Genomic DNA, 23273 nt, shown 5'->3' on the forward strand with positions numbered 1-23273 from the left:
TAGCCTAAGATTATTATTCGAAAGTACCATGTCAGCAGGTCTTTGTGGGCTAATAGCACACGTCCTATAGAACAAGGAGAAAGTGGTCTGGTCTGGCATTATGCACAAAGTCAAGTTATTAATCATTAAAGTTGACTTTAATGATTAATAGCAGCTGGAAAGAAATCTTACTAAAGCAGATGTTTATCTAACAACACTGTTGCCAAATTCAAGCAGATGATTCCATCATCTTTTGCCTCATTATCTTGTAGCTACGCAAAGGAGAACAGTCATCTTAATCTTATGAACAGGTTGACTGTCTTGTACTGTAGATGATTTTACAGCTTCTCTACGTACAATGTTAGACACAGTGGCTCCTCTGAAGAAGGCAGTGAATAAGATTGGTTGTGCCCTAATGAAGAGATGTAGACACACATTTTGGAGCAGGGTTTAAACCAGTAGGCCAGATTGTTTGGACGGTATTAAAATATTACATTAATACTAAGACTGAAACACAGAAGAAATATGACTATATCCTCAAAAGAATTGTTGTGCCTTGGGAAGGACATGTAGACACACATGTTGGAACAGGTTTTGAACGAGTAGGTCCTATGGTTTGGACGCTATTAAATTATTAATTTCTTGAAAAGCCGAATAATTTATCGACGGTCCCTAAGTCAACGACTTCATTTACGGAGCGTCTCGTTCTGTGTTCGCGTAGCGAACGGACGGCTTGTTTAAACACGGACCGCTTGTCTGGAGGTACTTTCGGTCCAATGTCTAACGTCAAATCAACTTCACCTCGATAATACTTGTGATTTCAAAGCGAAGCTTAGCAAACCACACTCCAAAGACTGGACGCAGACGTTCAACATTCTACACGTTATTGACTAAAGATCCTAACAGACTTATTTAGCTACTTCTGCATCTCCTACACGAGCACGGGTGCGTCAGCGCGTCAGATTACGCCTTGTAAAACTGAAGACTTTAGGTCGCGTGCAGACGACGCGCTGGCGTTGCAGAGGTTCCTCGTGATTCGGAAGGTGCCCTGGTGAACATCTAACCATCTCTCTATTGACGAGGCTTCCTCCCTTAAATGCTGACTGTGTAACTGTCTTTTCCCCAATTAACACTTTTTATTTGTAGCAGTTACTTTTCCAGCCTTTTGAGGTTAATCAACAGCATGTTCTTTGCTTTTGTTTTTGGTTAATCGGTTTTTGTTGTGGTTTCTGAGATGAAGACTCGTGAAGGAGGTCCGGCAGAAGGCGATAAAGTAACACAGTGCAAAAATTAAATAGAGAACGAGAAGCCACAGCAGGGTGCGCATGCGCTGTATGTGAACTCTGGCACTAGTGAACGGGGACCTAATGGTGAGTAGTGTGCTGTATGTCTGTTGACGGTATGTGTGTGTATATACAGTATATATATATGTATACATATATATCATGGGTTGCGTCTCAGCAGAGAGCCGCCCACAGCCGCCATGTTCACTAATGTGACGTTGAGCAGTGGGAGCACGTGCTGTGCAGCTGCAGGCGGCTGCTGCAGCCTGGCAGGTGCGGCTTTGACGTTCTGTATGGGCAACATTTGCATCTGTGTGGAGCCGTTTCCACCTCTGACAGGAAAATGTTTACGACAAAGTGTGAAGTCATGTTTTCTTCACAGGAAGTGGATCACCGCTACCTTTAGTCTAGTCTAGTTTTGCAGCATAAAGCTAGTCTTCTTGTTTCCCTTGGGCCGTTTTTTTCTCAGTATGTTTTGATCACTGTCTATTTTATGGTTCACTGTGGATTTCATGGTTAGAGTTTAGTGTCTCAAAGGCAGTAGATGAAGGTTTGTTCACTAGCTGCGTTTTGAGGAAGTGTGTTATGATGCAGGCTGCAGCATGTAGGAAGTCTTAGAACCAGTGGTGTGTAACAGTAAGATGTGTCCAAACGTATTTTGTGTGTTTATGTATGTATGTAAATATGTATCATATTGTAAAGCAGAATATCTGACTATAAAATATTTGCAGTAAAATAAATAGACGGGACTGTTGACATCTAGAATGAGTTTCGTCCTACGTTTATATCTGGAGGTAACTTAATATCACACCTGAAACCTGACTTGGCCATCTTGGTCTTATTTCACCAAGTTCATTACAGACATTGAGAATTTATATAGATTAGATGATCATTTCAATTCAGTTTACTAGTAAAGCAACTCACAACATTTGTCGTCTCAAGGTACTTGATAGTGTTACAATGTGTAATTATATAATGTATATGGAAACAAATCCCACTTAAGCAGCATAAGGTAGCAGTGGAGAGGAAGAAACCTCCTCTTGAACAGAACCAGGATCAAAATGAGACACCAGCTTCCTTGATGTGTTGAAGTTACAGTGAACACAAAAATGAACAGGTGATAGAACTCAGGCAGCAGAGCAAGGTTGGAAGGTCGGCGGATCAGTAACTGCACGATGGAACATTCAGTTCTGGGACTGAGGACACCAGAGCAAACAAATTCACTTTTTTGCTGGTAAAACCTTTCTGACTGATAAAATCTCTTTCTGTAAAATTTTAGCACAGCACTGTGTGTTCATCTGGACTTTATCTGGTAATTGTATACCATATTAATAAACATCATGCCTTATTGTAATATATACCTCTACAGTAGCATACCCTGATAGCCTCTGTGTGTTCAGCTCTAGCCTCCCACGCAGTGCAAGTTGTTTAAGATGACAACTTCATGGAGTGACCGTCTGCAGAACTATGCCGAGCTTCCAACCAACATGGACGGCGTGACCATGAAGAAGTATCGACGTGAAGCGCACCACAGGTACATGTACATGCAAAGTTGTTTCAAATTAGCAAGTTGCTAACTTTTAGTTTCATGTTTCCTTAAAATTGTACTTAATCTTAAAGAGGAAAAATTATGAAAAAAACACTTCCTTCCAAGTCCTTCTAAATCAAGTGCCAATAAAAGTTGTTTTAATTTATCTGGATTGTTAGATCCATGGCGTAAGAAGACATTTCATCTGTAGCAAAATCTAAAAGTCATTTCAGTCATTTCAGATTATCAATAGATGAGTCCCTTGCATGGTCACTGTGGTACAGTAGCTGTGTTTGAACATCACTCTAACTCTTTCCGACCCAAACTGGAAATCTCAGAGGCAAATTTTGCTTTCTATCCTGTCCTCCTGTCACATTTTAGTTTTCTGTTTTAGCCTGATTAGTCTGATTAAAGGGTTCACCATTGTTCTGGGTTCCATGGGTTCACATTCTCTCCCTTTGTGGGAGTGGCTAATACAGATTCCCTTTCCTAGACCAAAGGCACCGGGTCTTGATTCGTTTGACCAAAGCAAATTAAATCCCATCCATGTACAATAAACAGATTTTGCCCTTTGTTCCTCTAGCTTTGTTCTTTCATTATTAATTAACAAAGTTAAATTAATTAATCTAATCAACTTTAACAGTCAATGATCAACAAAACCAATGCACACAAACTTAAAGGGATACTTCACAGCTGAAAAGCAAGGTTAGTGCATTTGAGGGTATCTCCTTCACCTGCATATGAAGAAATTTGTAGAAAGAAACTACACAGTAAATGTCTGCAGATCTTGTGAGAAGTATTCATTACTTGTGATATGCATAATGTAAAACTTATTCCCTGGCTTGTAATGTTTATGGCAATCACCAATCTGAAAGCATGAGGCCCCAAAGAAAAAAAAACTACAGAAATAGCAGTTTTAACATGTTGACGTTACAACATTATCTTTTTTAACAATAATTGCACAGTAACTGCTGCAGTCTTGCAGCAGTCACACAGTTGCCGTGGCTGCAGTGAACTGGACACAATGCTTTTTTGCCCATTGTAGGAATTAAAATACTGCTCATGTCATGGCCTCATAGGACTTAGTCACAGTATCTGTTGGAAAAATACTGCATTTAATCATTGAAACATATTTTGCTGAAGCCTCGTTAGCTGTGCTATAGCCTTGAAGTTTTCTCCCTTCTGCTCTGCAAAAAATAGGGAGTACCGGTGTGTAGCATCCTTATCTGATGTGCCCAATGCTTGCTTTGTGCAGGAAATATTTCCCACGTACTGTGTGACTATGCACCTCCCAGAATGCAATACATATTATGAGCTGAATCCCTGTCTTCTCTTCAGTGAGAGGAAGTTGCCTTTGCTGTAAACTGCTCACTCCTTGCAAGTAAAATCCTGATGAAGGTCTCAACTGATTGTGTCTGCTTTGTTTAAGATTTACAAAGGGAACTAACAATTTCCCTAACAGTATCACTCTCAGCAGTTGCTCCTTCCAAGTTGCTACAGTCTGTGGACTGCTGGAGGCTGCCTTCACGCGCTGAGCTCCTCTGTTTTCAGCTCTACGTCATACACTGTCTTCTTCACTCTGTATTTGTGCTGCTCCATCTCTCGTGGTGGGACATAGTTATACGTCTCCAGTTCTGTCCCAATCAGTCTGCCGGGGGTTTGTTTGCTGCCTAATGTTGCTATTACTTTCTGTTCTTTTCCATCTTTGAGGGCTGCAGAACTACAGTGGTAGGAATAGCAGCATTATTTCAGTGGTACAGTATATTAATGTGTATTCTCCATTACAAAGCTTTCCAAGGGATTCGTCTCAAAACCACCCTGCAATGAGGTATGCCATGCTTCCCATTAGTTTTGATGTCCACAGTTTGCATGGATGCGCCATCCATGCAGACTGTGGTTGTGAGTTGGCAGCCTCGCTGTTGAGGCATCCTATTTGTCGTGACAAATTTGGTGTGAAATCCTTCTCGTGCATTTTTTTAACTTTCCTTTATTACCCATCTGTTACTGGGAATCCACATTTCAACTCAAGTGTGCAGTCAGAGACAGATTATGTTCACACTGAATCTCAGCCATGTTAAAGGTGCAGTGTGGTGTTGTAAATGTGTATTTATCTGTTCTCTGTGTGAGTCGCTGGTTGGCAGTGATTCTGTGGAGATGAACAGTGCCTATGAAGGTATTCAGCTCAACAACTCCAGAACAATGAGCATTTTAAATGGTTGGGTTCATAACACATAAATAAATGGAGAGACGACTTTCCATGACATAAAATTTTGACAGCTCTAGGTCAAAGGTCACCTGCACCCGCCAATGTCGAGTCTCAGCAATGTCAAGGGTCACCTGCACTCTAACCCTAAATGTCAAAGTTCTGCAGCGTCAAAGGTGCAGGTGGTACATTAAAGGTGAACTGCCCCTTCACCCTCTCAAGTTATAGACTGCACGTCCATGGCAAAGGGTGGTGTGATCATCAGATTACACCAATTATGTGATACACCCGTTACCCTCCGCCTCCTCGCATGTATGGCTTTATAAAGACGTGGCTATGAGGGTTTTTGGGTGATCGGAGACCATCGTATATGGGAGAAAAAAAAATGGCTGGTTCTCCTACAGTAGAGGACTCTGACAGTATCATCAGCAGTGTGAACGTGGGGGTTGCGGTGGAGACTCAGCATCAGCGTAGGGCTCCTAAGACAAAGCTGCCATTGTGCCGCATGCAGAGAGCAATATCTTTCCAGAACGAGTTTAAGCATAAATCTGCCTCTTGCGTTTATGTATTTCACTATACCACGGGGAAGCTGTATCTTTATCAGCTCAAAGAACGCAAAGTGTTTTCCCCCACACCATAACGATGCCTGTCATAACGAATGATTGGAGCGTTCTAAGCGGCATCATAGCTGGATATGAGAGAGCTCTTTGAAAGAACGGACGAGGAGAAATCAGATGAGGAAGATGAGCCGGTTGACAAGAAGAGGAAAGATGGCCAGAATGAGGAGGAGCAGGGATAGAGCGATTATGGGTATATTCGACATGGAGGAACCTAAGCCTTAAATACTCAAGTTTGTCTGGAGAAATAGAGACTCCTCCACCAACCACTAGAGTAAGCATACATGAGCCTGGAGGCATAAACAGATGGCGTCAACACAGCAGAATCCAGCAGGTCATCAGCATGTCATGCTGAGAGTGGTTGGAATTATTCGATAAATGGGGGGGCTTAGATTGCTTTTCTGTTTTGAATGAGCACCTCGCCCCTCTCTTCTCCGGGGGATAAATAGAGGACTATGACTCAGGCTCTCATCAAGCAAGCAAGCAGACATGGCTTCTCCGCACTAACTCATGCCTCTGCCCTCCCCAACACAATCTGTGGATAGTGCCTGCTACAACGGCAATGATGACGATGACGACGCTGCCTTGACATTGACATGGATCAGCGAGAGGCCCTCGCTGGATCTGGGGTCTGACAGACACAGCGTGTTCGACAACAAGGAGTAGGAGAAAGCGGCAGCCCCCTGATCAATCATCTCGCTACTGAAGGAAGGCCTCCAATCCATCACAGAGGAGGAAGCGGCATGCAGGGACGAGCTGGACGGGCCCATGTAATGGTTGTTTCTGGACATTTTGAAGGCCTTTGTCGGTCCTGTACATTGTAATTTACGATTACCATAAGGTTCTCTGCAATGGCTGCCAGACTTCGCATCCCAGCCAGTTGCAGCACACCTATTTGGGATCCCCACGTACTTTCTGGGGAGACATTATGAGGCTCTGAAGAAGCGGGTTTTGACCAGCAGCTTCACCGTTGCTGCGATAAGGTTGCTTGAGTTTGTTGCTGAGCCCAAAAGATTTAAAGAATGTTGGAAAGGTTTCGGGGGATATACAAGATGAAGTGGTGGGAGGCTCTATTGCAACAACGACAAGACCTTCAGGGGGTGTGATTTTTGGGAGGGGCACTTTAGTGATAATAGTTTGTAGATCATTCTACTTTCATTTATTTGTTTTGTGTACTCATTCTAGTTGAATTAATCATTGTATGTATCCATTCTAGATGCATTAATAATTTTGTGTACTCAACCCCCATCACATGTATTGTAATCACATTTGTATGCATTTATTCGTTTTGTATATTTTTTATAATGTAACTACACCATTTATTATTAAAAAAAATGTGAACTTGCTGAAGTGAATGAATGAAAATATATAATATTTAATAAAGTAAAAAGGTTTTGTATTCAGAGAAGGGTTTTTTGGTCAGGAGAGATGCCTCCTAAACTGGAAAACTTGATGAAGCAGGTTATTATAACCCATCTCATCCGGGCAGTTACGGCGGAGTGACTTCTTTACACAGGGTCATAGAGCAGGACTCTGGCAAGAAAATAAGTGTGTATCGCATCACTGCTTTCAGTAAAACAAGACGCGTACACGCGCATAAACCTGTAAGGATCTGTTTTCTTAGAAACTGGGTGTTTGTGTCCAGTGTGTCTGAATCAATTTCAAGCCAATCTCTTTGACATGCAGGCCCTAGCGTCATACGAGGGTTATAAATTTCTGCTGATGGTTATTGATGTATTCTTTAAAAAAAGGGGCACAAAAGAGGTGACAGACGCTTTGAGTCCGTTCTTGGCAAGCACTGAACTCCTAAATCGATTAAGACAGACCAGGGAAAAGAATTTTGCAACAAGCTATTTAAGACGCTGATGAAAAAACACGAACATCTGTGTGACGTCTGAAAATGCTTTAGAGGTATTTCAGAATGTGTACGGCTCCTACAACTAGAATGAATGCTTCCATGCTGAATGTATTACTGATGAATTGCTGAAAGTAGCTGAAACATTTAAAACATAGCTGAAAATAGCATGTAAAGTATAGATGAATGTACCTAAAGAGAATTTTAAGTTGTTTAAACAGAGCTGAATATTTGCAAAAGAAGCTGGAGTAGTTGAATTTCAAATTGAGAAAACTTGAAAAACATTTGCTGAAGATAAAACACTACTGAAAATGAAAAAAGTGTGTAAAGGTTTTCTTGATTTGATTCAATTCAATTTTATTTATATAGCGGCAAATCACAACAAAGTTATCTCAAGGCACTTTACAAGGTAAGGTTTAAGACCTTACACAACTAAACCCAACAAATCCCACATACAGCAAGCCTTTAATTAATTGACAGCCACAGTGGAAAGAAAAAACTCCCTCTCTAACGAGGAAGAAACCTCCAGCAGAACCAGGCTGAATGTGGGCGGCCATCTGCCTCGACCGGTTGGGGTGAGGGGGGAGAGAGAGAGAGAAAAGCACAGCAACAACAACACGCAAAACAGAGCACAGGCAGGATGGTTGGACCAGGGACTGGACACAGGCAGGATGGTTGGACCAGGGACTGGACACAGGCAGGACGGTTGGACCAGAGACTGGACACAGGCAGGATGGTTGGACAAGAGACTGGACACAGGCAGGATGGTTGGATCCGCAGCTGCCCATCAACGACACAAAGCTCGGAGTCCAATGATACCTGTAGGTGAGGACAGAGTGGGGTAGGGGGTGGGGTTAGTTAAGTTAAGACAAGGGTAGTTATACTGACTATACTATACCTTAATCTCTCAAAACAGCTAACTTTAATATTAAATAGTTTTCAGTTCATCTAAAAGTTGTGGACATATTCAATATAGATGAAAGTAGCGACAGAGGAAGTAGTAGAATTTTGAATTAACTTAAGTTAGCACTTTGGAGAAAGCATCTGCAAGTATTTGCTAAACAGTAAAACAGTCTCAATAATTATTTAGAATTAACCAGTCAGAAGCAAAGAATAGTGCTATTGAAGGTAAAGATTTGGATTGGTGCTTTTCTTTTGAAAGGATATGAAGGAAGTGTGTGCCTAATTACTAAACTGCAAAAAAGGCATATAATAAAGTCATAATAAACCCTTTGAAAGCAGAAATATTGCTATATAAAGCTGAGGATCTAAATTTGTGAAAGATGTGTGTGTTTAATTGCTAAAGTGTAAAACAGCGTGAATGACTATTCACAGATGACCCCCTTTTTAATATACCTGAAGGTTGCCGATGTGTTAAATATATAACTCAATTTATGTGATGGAAATCAATGTAGTTATTATAAGAACTGAATGCATAAACATGCCTCCAATAGGTATTAAAACCAGATCTCCTACTCCCGAGTCAAGTACTTATACCATTGAGCCACGGGGTATAAGTGGTGGATGAAGAAAAAGCTGAAGCAGTTGAAAGATTTTCTACAAAAGCTAATGATTTTGACTTATGCTTTGAAAGATGTGTGTGCTTAACTGGTAAAGTTAAAACAGTGTCACTAATTAATTATCCATTCAAAATCATAAAACTTGCTAATAAGCAATTAGATTGCTTTTATTGTGAAAATATTTTGAGAGAGGGAGTGTGGGTTTTTATTATACTGTAAAATATTCTAATTAATTATTAATCAGTTGAAAGATTACTAAAACTACCTGATGAGTTGAATGTATAGTTGATCAGATCTGCAAAGAAAAAGTTGCAAAGCTGAATGTGTACAAATAAAACAATAGCAGTTTGATTTCAATATAAATTATAATATCTTTATAATTACGGTCTTGCAAATCCTTCTTCTGAACCTTGTTGACTAGACTAGTTCAAGTCAGGTTTTGAACCAGAAATTTCTACATCAGAGTCATGTTCTTTTGCCACTCAGCCACTCAAGAGTATTGGCTTTATCTTTAATTCTATTGTATGTTTCACTGTGGGAAAAAAGTGACATAAAAGCAAAAAAGTCCCTGGTTTATCAGATTGACAAGCAGCACAAAAATCAACTGCTTTGGCAACAACCTCCAATAAGAGCTGAGACAGGGGGATGGACCCGCAGACCTTTGCTTGCTGAGACCATCACTCTACCAACTAAGCTAGCTGACCACAGCACAGCATGTGACAGAAAACACAGGGTCAACGCCCCCTCGCCGTGGGGGTGGCAGGCCTGTTTACGGAACGATAGAAGCCGTTCATTTTGGCTAAAGTGTGTCAGTCTCTTGACCTACCTTTGGGAAGTCCTTCGAGGAAACAAAAACATTGGGACTCCTAGTCATAAGGGCTCACCAGGCTGCTGCTTTGCCATGTGAAACGTGTTCAGCTGCGCCAAATCTGTTCTATAAAAGATTACAATATTATGCCGAAAGAGGTCTTCAAATTTCTCCACATCTGTGAAACACACTGGGGTCTGGTCTTTTAAGGCAGCCTGTCTCTGAAGCTCTCGCCCTCTCCTGTTGGCCTTGCCATCTGTGATTTCTGGATAGAGCAGATGAGCTAGATTGATTGCAAAACATCATGATGTCATGATGTAAATGAACCTCCGCTTTTTTTGAACAATTTCACAGGCTAGGTTTTTCTCCACCAGTCTTTTACCCACAGTGGGCTCATTGTCTCTGTGCGCAGGGCCCACCTCTGAAAGGGGTTCATTGTCTCTGTGTGGGTACGAGCTTGCACCCGGGCTAGGGTTTTGCAACCTCTCAATTAAACTGTTTACATTGTGTTTTAATTGATCGAAATCAGAAACATACTCATCACCCTCACGTGAAAAATCATTGTTACAACCCAGGGAGTAGACCAGAGACATGCTTCCGTCTCCCACCACCAAATCTGATCTGCAATAATTCTAATTCAGCCTTGAGTGCTTGTAAATCATTGAGATGAGAGTTTTCATCAGACATCTTGTTATTTAATAATCAGTGGAACAACATTCGAGCATATCATTCATATTACAACAGCGCTTTGAGCTGTTCACACAATGTAACGACCCTGCTGAATTACGCCCCAGACGATGCGGGCGACTGTTTGCTCAATTTGGTGTAGCTGGAACGCCACATTGATGCAAAAGTCTCCGCTTTCTCTGTCCCTTCACCTTCTCCTCCGTTTACGACGCTCAGAATCGGAATGAATATAGGGACCAGTTAGTTACATTCCAAAGAGCGCCAAAGTTTAAAAAAATAAATAAGCGCATAGCCGTGATCCGCCAAGGGGATCAAAAGTCACGGTCACTGAATCCACCGTAACAGCGAAACTGGCTAGCTCGTCCTCGTAGTGGAGTTCAACCATATGTTTGATCCAGAATCTGACTCTGAAGTCAAATGGGAGGAAGTGGTCAATCTTTTACTGATGTAAGGTATGTCTCAATGGCAATTTAAAATTTCTTTCAATTTATTGATTTTTATAATATGCAACTTGATTAGCGCCTGCTAACGCTAATACTAATAGTTGCCAATAAGCAGCCTGAATTAATACAACAGCATATTCATAACACAACTATAGCTTATTTGGGAGCATAGCTTGATAAACTAATATAAAGTCATTTTTACACTTTGAATTCTTCTTAGTCGTGCTGCGTCAAAATATTTTCTCCATAATGGGGTCTTTAGCTGCAGCTTATATTTTGCCATATTTGTCTGTAATTAGGTGCGTGTGTGTCAATTTGGAGACAGTGAATGCCTACCGATGCATGGTCTGACAGCAGCTGTTGCTGTCAAGATATTGCACATGTTTAATACTTTTAATATCTTTACATGTTATTTGATATTACAATTTTGATAAACCTTACCTCAAGACGCCTGAACCAGTTGCCAAACCTACTGTCATGTATGGTTGATGATCCAGGACTGGAGCCAGTATGATTGAATGTGTATTCATTACAGAACACATTTAATATACAGTATATCAGACAATTACACATGCATGGAATAAATCAGTATCTCAGAAATTCATAAATAATTTTAGAACCTTTTACAATTTACAGATTAATCACAGCATAACTTACCTGGGAACTCTGGTTTACAAACCTAGGTTTGGTTCTAAATACATATTGAAATATTTGTATTGATTTGAGTAATGTGTATGATATATTAAGTGCTAATATATAACTAATAGAAATGTAGTTATTTTGTTTGTTTCTTCCTACATTTCACAGTAATATGTCTGTGTGTATCTCAAGTTGTTGCAGGTAACTAGCCCATTAAAAGATTAAATATCAAAATAAGTTGACCAACTGCATACAAAGTAAATATGTAGACAATAATATAGATCAGATTATGAATACTTCTACTACTGAAATGTGAAATCCAAAATCTCTGTCACATTAAACTGCCTATTGGCCAACAAATTATCATACTGCTGTTAAATGTACATACCTTTGCTTCTGTGGTCATTCACCTGAGGTCCCATTTTAGCTGCTAGCGCCATGTTAGGATTAGCTAATGATAGCCACTAACACTGTGCTGACAACGCACTAGCGCATGTACTTACGTTTGGGTATGGCTGGCACCGGTCCATTTACAAGAAAGAGCTGCTTCTGTGAGTGGTCTAAAACTGTAGACGTAGACTATTGGGTAAATTTGAAACCGATCGTCTTAGATCGGAGTGGATAAAGTAGCAAAATGTCAAATAAGTAGAGAGTGTACTTTTAACACTCCAGAAGTGTGTTAACATGAACCAGGGAGTCATTTAAATGTGCCAAAATGTCCAAAAATTGGATTTTGCATGTGCAGGGACCTTTAAAAAGAAACTTACCAGAGGATAGGGACAAGGACTCCAACGAGGAAGACCCTCGGCGAAGGGTCTACGCGAGTCTTCTGATGACGCTTTGGAGGTCCGGTCCTCTTCTTCTGGGACTCTCTGCTCTACTTCCGGCACCACTCTCTGGCGTCAATGGTTCCACGTACGTCTGCTGATAAAGCTTCTGCCCCAGCTCCGGCATGGCTCTCGCTGGCCTGCAAGCCTCTTTGGGGTTTGATGATTGCTCCCAAATGCTCTCCAGGAGCACAGCGTCAGATACTGTGGAAGGATTCACATATTACAATAGGCATGCAAAATAAAAGACGAGATATTAATGTTTTATAATAGTCATGCTCACTGTCGAGGTTGTGATTGGTCAATGGTGCTAATGAATCTCGGCGTCTTTTTAGAAAAGAAAAAGTATTTTTTCTATCGTCAAAACATCGCAGACTTGAATGTTATTCAACCTATATTATCTAATAACTGACCAACCGGATCTAAGAATGCGATTTGTTCAGGAAGGCGTTGTAGCCAATTTGCACTTGTGTTTGCTGGGCCTGGGTCGGCTGCTGCTGTCGGGGTCCTTGCTCTTGAGGAAAATGCCTGCACTGACAGCGATGTACAGACTAAAAAGCAGCACTATGACTGAACAGGGTGAGAGGAGTGCGCAAGCAGCATCGCTTTTACACAGAGGAGTAATCTCTAACCTGAGAAGGGGCAGGCCCCAGTGAAGGAGCAGGTACCCTTTGACACAGAGCGGCTGTCTCTAATTTTGAATGGTGAAAGGAGACAGGTGAAGGGGTAGGTGATCTTTTACACGGCGGGCCTTTGACATTGCTGACACTTGAAATTGGAGGGCAAGCTGTGACATTAGAGGTCAGGGTGAAGGTGCAGGTGACCTTTGACATAGAATGGTAAAAGGTGACGGGTGAAGGTGCAATCGACATTTGACCTAGAGCTGTCAAAATTTAATTTGATGCAAAGTTGTCTCTCTATTGTGTGTTTCATACAAACATATTTTTCTTATAGATTGTGTCAGGCTTTTCTTCAGCAACATACTCTTACTTACCTCTCAGGTCCGGTGATAGAAAACATCCACAACTTAGCTTTACAGTACGGGTGGTGTTTGTTATGACAAGGCGGGAGTGGTGTATGCCAAACATAGCATTTCGCTTGATGGCCACAAAGGTTGGCTTTAGTTTGTCAGACTAAACAATCATCTTGTCTTAGTAAGTATTAGAAGAGGAAACAACTTCTACTACATGAGTTGATCTTTTAATATTTTGACCTTTTTTTTTGTCACTTTGATGAGATCTGTTTTCCTATTGACATCATGATAAAACACCTAAGCAGTAATGGATACTTTAGTAGGCCGCTGTGGAATGTGAATCTTGGATCACTAGAGTAGTCTTATATAATACTATATAAATGTATAATACTAATAGTCATAATAACATATAAAATTATAGTCCCCCGTTAATTTTTTCCTCGCATGGACTTTATCTTTAATGACTACAGAGACATAGTGTGTCAGCTGTGAGTTGATGAAAACATTTGTCAGTGAACAGAAATGATTGGAGAACTGATGAGTTGCTAACTTAACACTGGTGCATCCAGCTTTACCAGTATAAGAAGTTTAACTTCAACTTCAGCATTTATCCGTGACAAAACGTTTGCGGTAGCAGCAGTTTGGTGTTTGCTGCCATTCTTGTTCAATATCAAAAAAAGAGATAATTATTTCAGCTTTTATGTAAAGATGTCTACAGTGCAGGTTGGGCAGCCTGTTTCAGAAGCAACCGTAAACCGTCTTGCCTCCACTTTACTGGCATATTTTGGATGATGGGCAAACCTTCTTTTTGTCTCATGTATCTTTTTGGTTTCACACTGATATTGTTTGTGTATGTTTTTATCAGTGTTGTACTGTGAGCTCAGTTGTAAACCGAGCCGATTGCTCTTTCTGAGCATCAGAAAACTCACCACTGTTCTTGCTCTCCAGAGTGTTTGTCAACCGAAGCTTGGCAATGGAGAAGATCAAGTGTTTTGGTTTTGATATGGATTACACTCTGGCAGGTTAGTGATAACGGCCGTGGTGTTTATTTGGTGCTCCTATGCCGTGACTCACTGTGACCCATTCTTGACCCACTCTTTGTATGCTGTGACCCAGCATAGGTGCTGGTCGTATAATTAGAATCATCAATATGTTGATTTATTTCACAAATTGCATTCAAAAAGGGAAAGTTGTATCATATTCATTTATTACTCGCAGACTGATATATTTCAAATGTTTATTTTTTTAATTGTGGTGATTATAACTGACAACTAATGAAAACTCCAAATTCAGTATCTCAGAAAGTTAGAATATTACCAATACCAATACAAAAAAAAGGTTTTTAGAAGTCTTGGTCAACTGAAAAGTATGAACATGAAAAGTATGAGCATGTACAGCACTCAATAAAGTGTGTGTGTGTGTGTGGGGGGGGTATTTAGCCAACCACCAATTGTGCATGTCCCACTTAAAAAGATGAGAGAAGCCTGTAAGCCTTTACCTATTATGAAGCTTTTATAATAGGTACACCTGAGCTATGAGAGACGTTAAAAAAAGAAAATACCCAGAACATCCATCCATCCATCCATCCATTTTCATCCGCTTATCCGGGGCCAGGTCGCGGGGGCAGCAGCTTGAGTAGAGAGTTCCAGACTTCCTTCTCCCTGGACACTTCCTCCAGCTCTTCCGTTGAGACCCCAAGACGTTCCCAGGCCAGCCGAGAGACGTAGTCTCCATAATATCCAGAACATTATGATGGAAAATAAGTATTTGGTCAATAGGTTCATCGCAATACTTTGTTATATACCCATTGTTATAAAAGACAAAGGTCAAACGTTTTCTGTAGTCTTCAAGTTTTCACACACTGTAGCTGGTATTTTGGCCCATTCCTCCATGCAGATCTCCTCTAGAGCCCTGATCTTTTGGGGCTGTCGCTGGGTAACACAAACTTTCCACTCTCGTCAAAGGTTCTCTATGACGTTGAGGTCTGGAGACTGGAGGTCCAAGCATTAGGGTTGCTGCTAGCCAAGCTAATACACAGGCTAACGTTAGCAGCATAAGCTAGCGCTACTTCCAACAGTACAAAACACGAGAAGCTGCCGCTCGTAACTGTGCTCAAACTTCACAGTGCAAGCTAAAACAATAAATGGTCGAAGATATTTCTTACTCAGTGCTCAACCCCGCTGTTTTCTAAGTAATCTACAGCAGGACATTTGGCCACTGAATATTAGTGCTGTACACGTATGTGAGGAAAAACAATGGTGGACAGAGCAGTTGCGCTCCAGCTGCCTGGCTCCACCCCCTCTCAGCCTGACCGTTGCTGGAAACCAGGAAGCACTAGAAGTAGTTCTTGAGCCCACGGCAAACCATTTCGATGGCAAACGGCAAACCATTTTCAATGAGGGCGTCTTACCGTCCCCGGTAAGACGCCCTCATTGAAAATCGAAGTGGAGAAGTAAAAGTTTTCCTTTGAATAGCTGACTGGAGCGTGTCATCAGGTTTTTTTCAATACTAAGCCTTTTCACACAATTCCAATTATCTGAGATACTAAATTTGGGGTTTTCATTAGTTGTGAGTTATAATCATCACAATTAAAGAAATAAACATTTAAAATATATATTGGTCTGTGTGTAACAAATAAATACAATATACAAGCTTCACCTTTTAATGGAACTAGTGAAATAAATTAACTGTTTTGATGCTTTTCTTATGACTACCACCTGTATGTTCAAAAATCCCTGCAATCAAACAAACCAGTTGCACTGATATATTTATTACCTGTAATGTCTCTACATGGAGCTTTTCTTTATGGCACTTCTTTTATTTGGGTGATTTGGATTTTGTGAATCTGTCTGTGCAGTGTATAAATCTCCCGAGTACGAGTCACTGGGATTTGATCTGACAGTGGAGCGCCTGGTGTCCATTGGATATCCAGAAGAGCTGCTCAACTTTGTCTACGACCCCACCTTCCCCACCAGGCTGGTTCACCGAAGTCCTCCTCTTTGACAGAATCAAACACTGACAAACACTTCTTCTTCTTTAATTTTGTTTTTTTGTCTTCTACTAGAGGTCTAGTGTTTGACACAATGTATGGCAACCTGCTCAAGGTGGATGCCTATGGGAACATTCTGGTGTGTGCACATGGCTTCAACTTCCTGAGAGGGTGAGGCTGAGCTGTCTTCATAGTTCACTAGGTGACATCCCATTTGTACATGCCCTTGGCTTTGCAGGTGTTATTCAAAATATGCAATTCAAAATATGCAACTACATAATGTCAGGATTTGGCAGAGATCGGACCCACATGCACAACGATGAGGCAGCAGACAGATGGTACGGTTAAGTGGGTTTTTAATACAGGAATCGAGATCACAGACAGTCCAGGTCATACACGGGTAAGCATGGGTTTACAGCACAGAGGGAACAGGCGTAATCGGGTCCGGTAACAGGCGTAGGTCAATACCAAACGGCTCAGATTTCCGAGTTAGAATCGACAGGCTTAGACAGGTCCAGTAACAGGCAGGGTTCAGCAACAGAGTCAGGGATTTACAATATCGGGATCAGACGAGAAGCGGTGGTCAGAGATACGGAACTGGGTCGGCAACGGGATAATCTGAACAAGAAAACTGCTGGAACGTGAAGTCATGGATTCAACGATCTGGCGGATAACTGTGGTAACAGGTGGTGGTTAATGTGCTGGTAAGTAATGGTAGATGCAAGACAGGTGCGTGTAATGACAACCGGAAGTAAAGTTAGCGTGAACAGGATGGGACTGGAAAGCGGAACTATGATGATAAAACAGGAAGTGGACACAGAACACTGACACATAAAAGAGGGAAAGGGTAAAAACCTCATTTTGCAAATATTTGTTTTACTTCACATGCCTGAGAAGAAAGAAGAAACAACTGTGCTATTGACATGAGGGTATGAAACTGTGAGTCCAGTGAATCGTTTCTCCCCTATGTTCAGCAGAGGTTCAGATAGGCAATACAACTCAAAATTACAAAAGTCAAACTCATAATAGCAAAAAAGAAAAGTGAAAGGAGAAAGAAAGGCATACAAGCTGCTTTGTTTATGTCTGTGCTACTCCTTACAGACCTGATATCAGAGAGATGTATCCCAACAAGTTCATTCAGCGTGGAGACACAGACCGGTTCTACATCCTCAACACACTCTTCAACCTTCCTGGTAATACAAAACCTTCATCTAACTGTGCAACAGGCAAAGAGTCCTAAATGTAAGGTAGTATCTGTGTTTCTGGCAAGTCAGAACACAGTGAACACAGTTAAAGTTGTCAGGACAATTCAAACACAAAGCACATAAAAAACACTGCATCTGATTCAGTAGTCAGAGTAGGTCCAGGCTGTGAAGGCTTGTGTTATTCAGTCCTCTCTCGTTGGTGTGAAGTCACTCCCTGTTTTTTTTTCAATCTCGTTCATCAACATATGCAGTGTTTAAGTCTTGCTTCTTTATCACACTCGTGTGGGTTAATGCTCTGTTACTCTGTCAGTCAGTTGTGTCGTCACTGCCTTTGTTATGCTGCTTCTGTTGTTATAGTTCCCTCTGTCAGTTTGTCGTGTTTTTGTCAGTCTATCTGTCGGTCCCTGTTCATCTGCAACCGTTGTTTTGTGTTGTCTGTATTTCTGGTCTTTTGTATAAATTACTGTAAGTCTGTGCGTTCAGGTCCCTCTTGTGTTATCTGGCCTCATCCTCCATTGTGAGCAGGCCTTAAATGTGAGGGGTTTAGTTTGTTTTTGGGCCTCAGCAGTGTCTCCCAGTGTGGATTTCATGCGATTGCTCTCTTCCACTGTCTCACTGTGGTTTTTCCCAGAAACCTACCTGTTCGCATGCCTTGTTGATTTCTTCAGTAACTGTTCCAGATACTCAAGGTAACGCACCCTCACTGTTACTCACTGTAGGCGCTTCTGGATGAGGGGCTTGTTAATGATTGGTAATGTGGATTCTCTTTGTAGTTATGAAACGGGCTTCAAGGACGGGGACCTGTTTATGTCCTACAAAAGCATGTTTCAGGACGTCCGTGACGCTGTGGACTGGGTTCATTTCAAGGTACAATGGCTTGTCTTCTTACAAACAGCTCCTGTTCATGCGTTGTTAACCTCCCTCCACCCTTTTCACAGGGATCCTTAAAAGAGAAAACAGTTGAAAACCTTGAGAAGTATGTGGTGAAGGATGTAAGTACCTGAACTGAGAAGACCCAGGAATAAACTTGGCCTGTTTTACAGTGTAAACCCTACAGGTGCTTTAAAAAAATGTAAATTCACACGTGAACACTGAACAAATGGGCAGAGCTGTTTACTCCATGATAATAAAAAGGCATTTTAGTTCAGGTTTGCTGTTTGTTGATGTTTGTTGTGTTCTGCCTTCAGCCGAAGCTTCCTCTCCTCCTCAGTCGCATGAATGAAGTAGTTAAAGTGTTTCTGGCCACCAACAGTGACTATAAGTACACAGAGGTGAGTTGACAGTGTGTATGTGTTGTGTTGTTCCTGTGACCACATTCAGCACATGTGACTGCTATCTTCAACTCCTCTTTCCCGCAGAAAATTATGACCTACCTGTTTGACTTTCCTCACGGGCCGAAGGTGACACTAATTGCTTAATAATGATGAGTGAGCTGATCGCTCAGAGAGGGAACGCGCTGTCGGTTGATGCGCTTTCATTGTGTGCATTTCAGCCGGGCTCACCGCACCGGCCCTGGCAGTCCTACTTTGACCTGATCCTGGTGGATGCGCGGAAGCCTGTCTTCTTTGGAGAGGGAACAGTGCTGCGGCAGGTCGACACTGTGAGTCCAGTCCAGTGTCAGTGAGCCACACTGTTGCTTTCCCCGGGCACATTTATTTCTAGTTTTGCCTTCTTTCAGACCACAGGTCGTCTGAAGATCGGGACCTATACTGGACCTCTCCAATACGGTATTGTTTATTCCGGAGGTAAATGACTATTGATTTGCTCTAAGAATTGTTCTATTATTCTATAGTGTTGTTCCAGATTACTCTGGAATAAACATGTTGCTCACTTGTGACAGATTGTGCTTTTCATACACTTACACACATCTTGCAATACAATAAATACAAACCGCTTAATTTTAAAGGTTCACATAAGTACTACTGTATATGTGTTACAAGCTCTCAATATGTCAATTGCTCAGGTTCTTCAGACATTGTGTGTGACTTGCTGGGAGCTAAAGGAAAAGATATCATCTACATTGGGGACCACATTTTTGGTGACATTCTGAAATCGAAGAAGCGCCAAGGCTGGAGGACATTTCTGGTGATTCCTGAACTGGCCCAGGAGCTGCATGTGTGGACCGATAAAAGCTGTGAGTCTGGACAAAGGGACGTTAGAGGTGGAATGTTTCTCATCTGGAAACTGAACCAGCAAAGCAACACATTTCAAGTCTGGAGCATTTCACATATTAATACTCTGACGCAGCAAATGTCAGTAGTGTCCCAGACATGATGATACATATTGTTTGTGTTTTTGTGTACGGCTGGACACGAACACTATCAACCACTGTCCACATTCAGGCACATTAGTGTATGAGAAGTATGAGCGAGTCATAAATTTCAGTCACACCTGTAATTCTTATACACAGTTCTCACTGTATGTGGTTCTAAACTCCTCAGAACTGTGATGTAATATTCTAATGTGATGACCCACTTCTGTTTTTCAGCCATATTTGAGGAACTCCAGTCTCTGGACTGCTTTTTGGCAGAACTTTACAAGTCAGTTACTTTTTCTTGAGGATGGTTGAGTATTTATCATGTATTTTTCAAAGGACTGAGGTGTGGGACAAGAAAGCAACAAGTCAAGTCAAGAGTTTTATTTACCCAAAAGGACAAATATAATTTGTAAGGATACTGAACAACTGCTTGGCCGATAAAAAAGGACTGGAAAGGTAAAAGGACTGGACTCAAAGAACTGACCTGCTGAACTATACAGAGGAGCTAAGATATTGACCAGGTCGATGAAGACAAAAAAGTCAATCACTAATTACACATCTAAATTGAACAAACAAAACCAATAACGTGTCAGTTTACAGTAAACAATGATTCAGCATATAAGCGGGTTCCACCCTCCTTCACCAGGAAGGTAACAAAGGAACAGAGAACTAATACCACGAAGACCTAACAACTAAATGTGTTCAGTTAAAGTGGTGTGAAGATCAGCAACCTCTAGCATGTGTTGTATCCTCAGGCATCTGGACAGCAGCAGCAATGAGAGGCCAGACATCAGCTCCCTGCAGAGAAGGATAAAGGTACCTGCTCCTGTGACACTCAGCATTCGCAGTTATGTGAAAGTCAGCTTGGCGCTTAGTCAGATAAACTGACGATGGTCAAAGGTCAAGATGACTGTACTTCACTCTATTCTTATGATAGAAACATTTGGAGTCAAGCATTGGTGGTCACTGGTCAAGTTCAGTATATAAGACCAATAATATACAGTAAAGGTGACCCATTCTTGGATTTATGATATTACTAGCAAAAGGGCCTTTCCCATAGGGCCACCACCTTATCAGACTCTTATCTCTGTCCTCTGCAGAAGGTGACCCATGACATGGACATGTGCTATGGCATGATGGGAAGTCTGTTCCGTAGTGGCTCCCGTCAGACTCTCTTCGCCTCCCAAGTGATGCGCTACGCTGACCTGTACGCGGCCTCCTTCATCAACCTGCTCTATTACCCCTTCAGCTACCTGTTCAGAGCTGCACACGTGCTGGTGAGACTCATTCAGCTCCAACAGCGTCCATGTGTAGGACATGGAGACAATTAGCCCCACATTCTTTGTTCCAGATGCCTCACGAGTCGACGGTGGAGCACACTCACATGAGCCTCATTGACACAGAGTCTCCGCTAGCTACGAGGAATCGCCACGATGTCGACTTCAGGGAGATGGAGTGCAAGAGGCACCAGCTGACTCGTTCTATCAGTGAGATCCAGCCCCCACATTTCTTCCCCCAGACGCCACAGGAGATCACGCATTGCCATGATGCGGACGATGATGAAGAGGAGGACGAGGAGTAGATACTCCATTTCAAGTAATCACGCAGACTGCCTGACAACCCTGCTCCAGTAACTACACCTGTTCACACATGAATTGTCATCAAGTAAGTGATTACAGATTCACGTCTTTTAGCAGTGAGACATTGAGCGCTACACACAATTAGAACAATGTGCTGCCTGCTTTGACCTACTCACTTGTCCTGTAAAGTGTCTCGTGCCTGGTGCTTATCGCTGCTGCACAGGCCAAGAAGGGATCATTAGTGTCTGTCACTTTACTTCCCCCTAAAACATCATTTTTGGGCTGTACATTCTTGTGTTATCAGTCGACCACTTTCATAGACTACTGGTAGCATGCAGCGTTGGTCCAAACATGTGTTGAGGTATTTTAGCTCCTCGTCACTTCTCTTAAAACAAAACCCAATAGAATAAAATGAAACAGTTGGATTTTCTTAGTTGTTTTAAATTAAAACTGATGAATAGTCAGTTATTCAGGTGTAACTGGCGCATATGCGAATGTCTTGAATGCACCTAGAACCGTGATTCAACTGTGAAGACGATACCACTAATGCACATGAAGTCCTGTCATGGCTCGCACCTCTCAACTGGCCTTACTAAAACCAGCAGGTAACAATAAAGAGGACATATGGAGTCTCGTTTATGAGCAGGATTTTCTTTGTAATCAGCATACTGTCACAATCTGGAGTTTAATCAAAATAACACCTTTTTTTACATTATCATTGAAAATGTAACTACTCGTGATTTGAGCTTAAAATATTTAATATCAGTAAGGAGAGTGATCTTAATGTTGAGTGTCTTAGTTGACTCGTGTGTATGTGGATGTGATGCTCCTCCACAGGTGTGGCCTGTCACTGTATAAACGTCATCACAGATACTGCAATACTTCAGTGCTGATGGGTTGTTTTTTATTGTATATATGTTGCTTTATATTGACCCCTGATGCGTAGACATTCAGTCATTATCTCTATCTATATCTGCACTCGTGAGAATGGTTTTGGGTTGTTTTTTTCCTGCTGTATGTAACCTGGTTGTGTTTTATTTTAGCATGAGAGCAATACAAGATCAAGTTACTGTACTGCTGATGTCGGAGGTCTTACCAGGTCCAATAGACTCCACGTCTGCTTTGATGACAGTCACTACTGTCAGCTACTTTTAAAGCTACTATACAGTGTAATATTAATCCAACAACAAAGTTCAGTGTAGTCTCTGACCTGTGCAATAAATGTTCTGATGCAAAACTGTAGCTGAGTTCTGATTTGTCGAATGCTTTGAAAGCAGTGAAACAATGTGTGGTTAAAATCGATCTTCATACAACTGATAATATCAATTTCTTGCACAATCTCTTACTGTTTACTGTGTATATATTATTGTGTATACAAGTATTACTTAGTATATGTATTTACAGTTATTACTGTTGTCATTTACTTTTCTTTTTGTCCTGTCAATTGCTACTGATAACCCAAATATTCTCCATTGAGGGATTAATAAAGTTGCATTCTATCCTATCCTATCAAGGACAAAATGTTGCCCTCTCCATATAACTGGCACAACTGGTGCAAGGCCGACAGCACAGCCCTAAACTGTGGGACACCCACAGCACAACAGCAAAGACTCGTCAGAGGGGGTCTAAGGTGTTCAGGAATCTGTAATACCTAGAGCCATATTCTGTCTTCCCTTTGTTCAGATGTATATTATTGTTGTCTCGTTGATTGCTTTGGACAGTGTAGCATGAAGAGTAGAGGGATATTTCTCCTGGCATATCTCTACAAAAAGCTGAAGACCCTGAATCTTTGTCCTTGGAGATCTGCAGACTTTGATACGAATCACGTGCAGTTGAAGAGGAAGAGCATTTTCACTTGAGGTTTAATCAAACTGCTGACA

The 23273-nt window shown here is 41.5% G+C and overlaps 1 protein-coding gene across 6 annotated transcripts; it reads left to right on the top strand.

The window, feature by feature from the left end:
- The first annotated feature begins 713 nt into the window (after nucleotides 1–713).
- On the top strand, nucleotides 714–22635 carry nt5c2a (5'-nucleotidase, cytosolic IIa). 6 transcript variants are annotated; one of them, XM_029127203.3, is made up of 20 exons: nucleotides 714–1349; nucleotides 2542–2574; nucleotides 2648–2796; nucleotides 4580–4618; nucleotides 14311–14384; nucleotides 16220–16337; nucleotides 16427–16522; nucleotides 17453–17544; nucleotides 18188–18245; nucleotides 18330–18423; nucleotides 18495–18548; nucleotides 18744–18827; nucleotides 18915–18956; nucleotides 19049–19156; nucleotides 19235–19301; nucleotides 19520–19690; nucleotides 20045–20096; nucleotides 20569–20629; nucleotides 20914–21090; nucleotides 21165–22635. In XM_029127203.3, the coding sequence occupies exons 3-20, from the start codon at nucleotides 2696–2698 to the stop codon at nucleotides 21393–21395; spliced, it is 1719 nt and encodes a 572-aa protein (XP_028983036.1). In that variant the 5' UTR covers nucleotides 714–1349; nucleotides 2542–2574; nucleotides 2648–2695; the 3' UTR covers nucleotides 21396–22635. The 6 variants fall into 6 exon arrangements, with proteins under 6 accessions (XP_028983036.1, XP_028983038.1, XP_028983034.1 ...); XM_029127201.3 differs by having other exon boundaries at nucleotides 715–1349; nucleotides 2663–2796; XM_029127205.3 differs by lacking the exon at nucleotides 2542–2574 and having other exon boundaries at nucleotides 2663–2796.
- The last annotated feature ends 638 nt before the right edge of the window (nucleotides 22636–23273 follow it).

This window comes from Betta splendens, chromosome 15 (genome assembly GCF_900634795.4).
Source record: "Betta splendens chromosome 15, fBetSpl5.4, whole genome shotgun sequence".
Classification (NCBI taxonomy): Eukaryota; Metazoa; Chordata; class Actinopteri; order Anabantiformes; family Osphronemidae; genus Betta; species Betta splendens.

Coding starts and splice junctions, on each gene's coding strand:
- nt5c2a (XM_029127203.3), top strand. CDS start 2,696: ATGACAACTTCATGGAGTGACCGTCTGCAGAACTATGCCGAGCTTCCA. Junction 4,619..14,310: donor CAAAACCACCCTGCAATGAG/GTATGCCATGCT, acceptor CTTGCTCTCCAG/AGTGTTTGTCAACCGAAGCT. Junction 18,828..18,914: donor GTGACTATAAGTACACAGAG/GTGAGTTGACAG, acceptor TCTTTCCCGCAG/AAAATTATGACCTACCTGTT.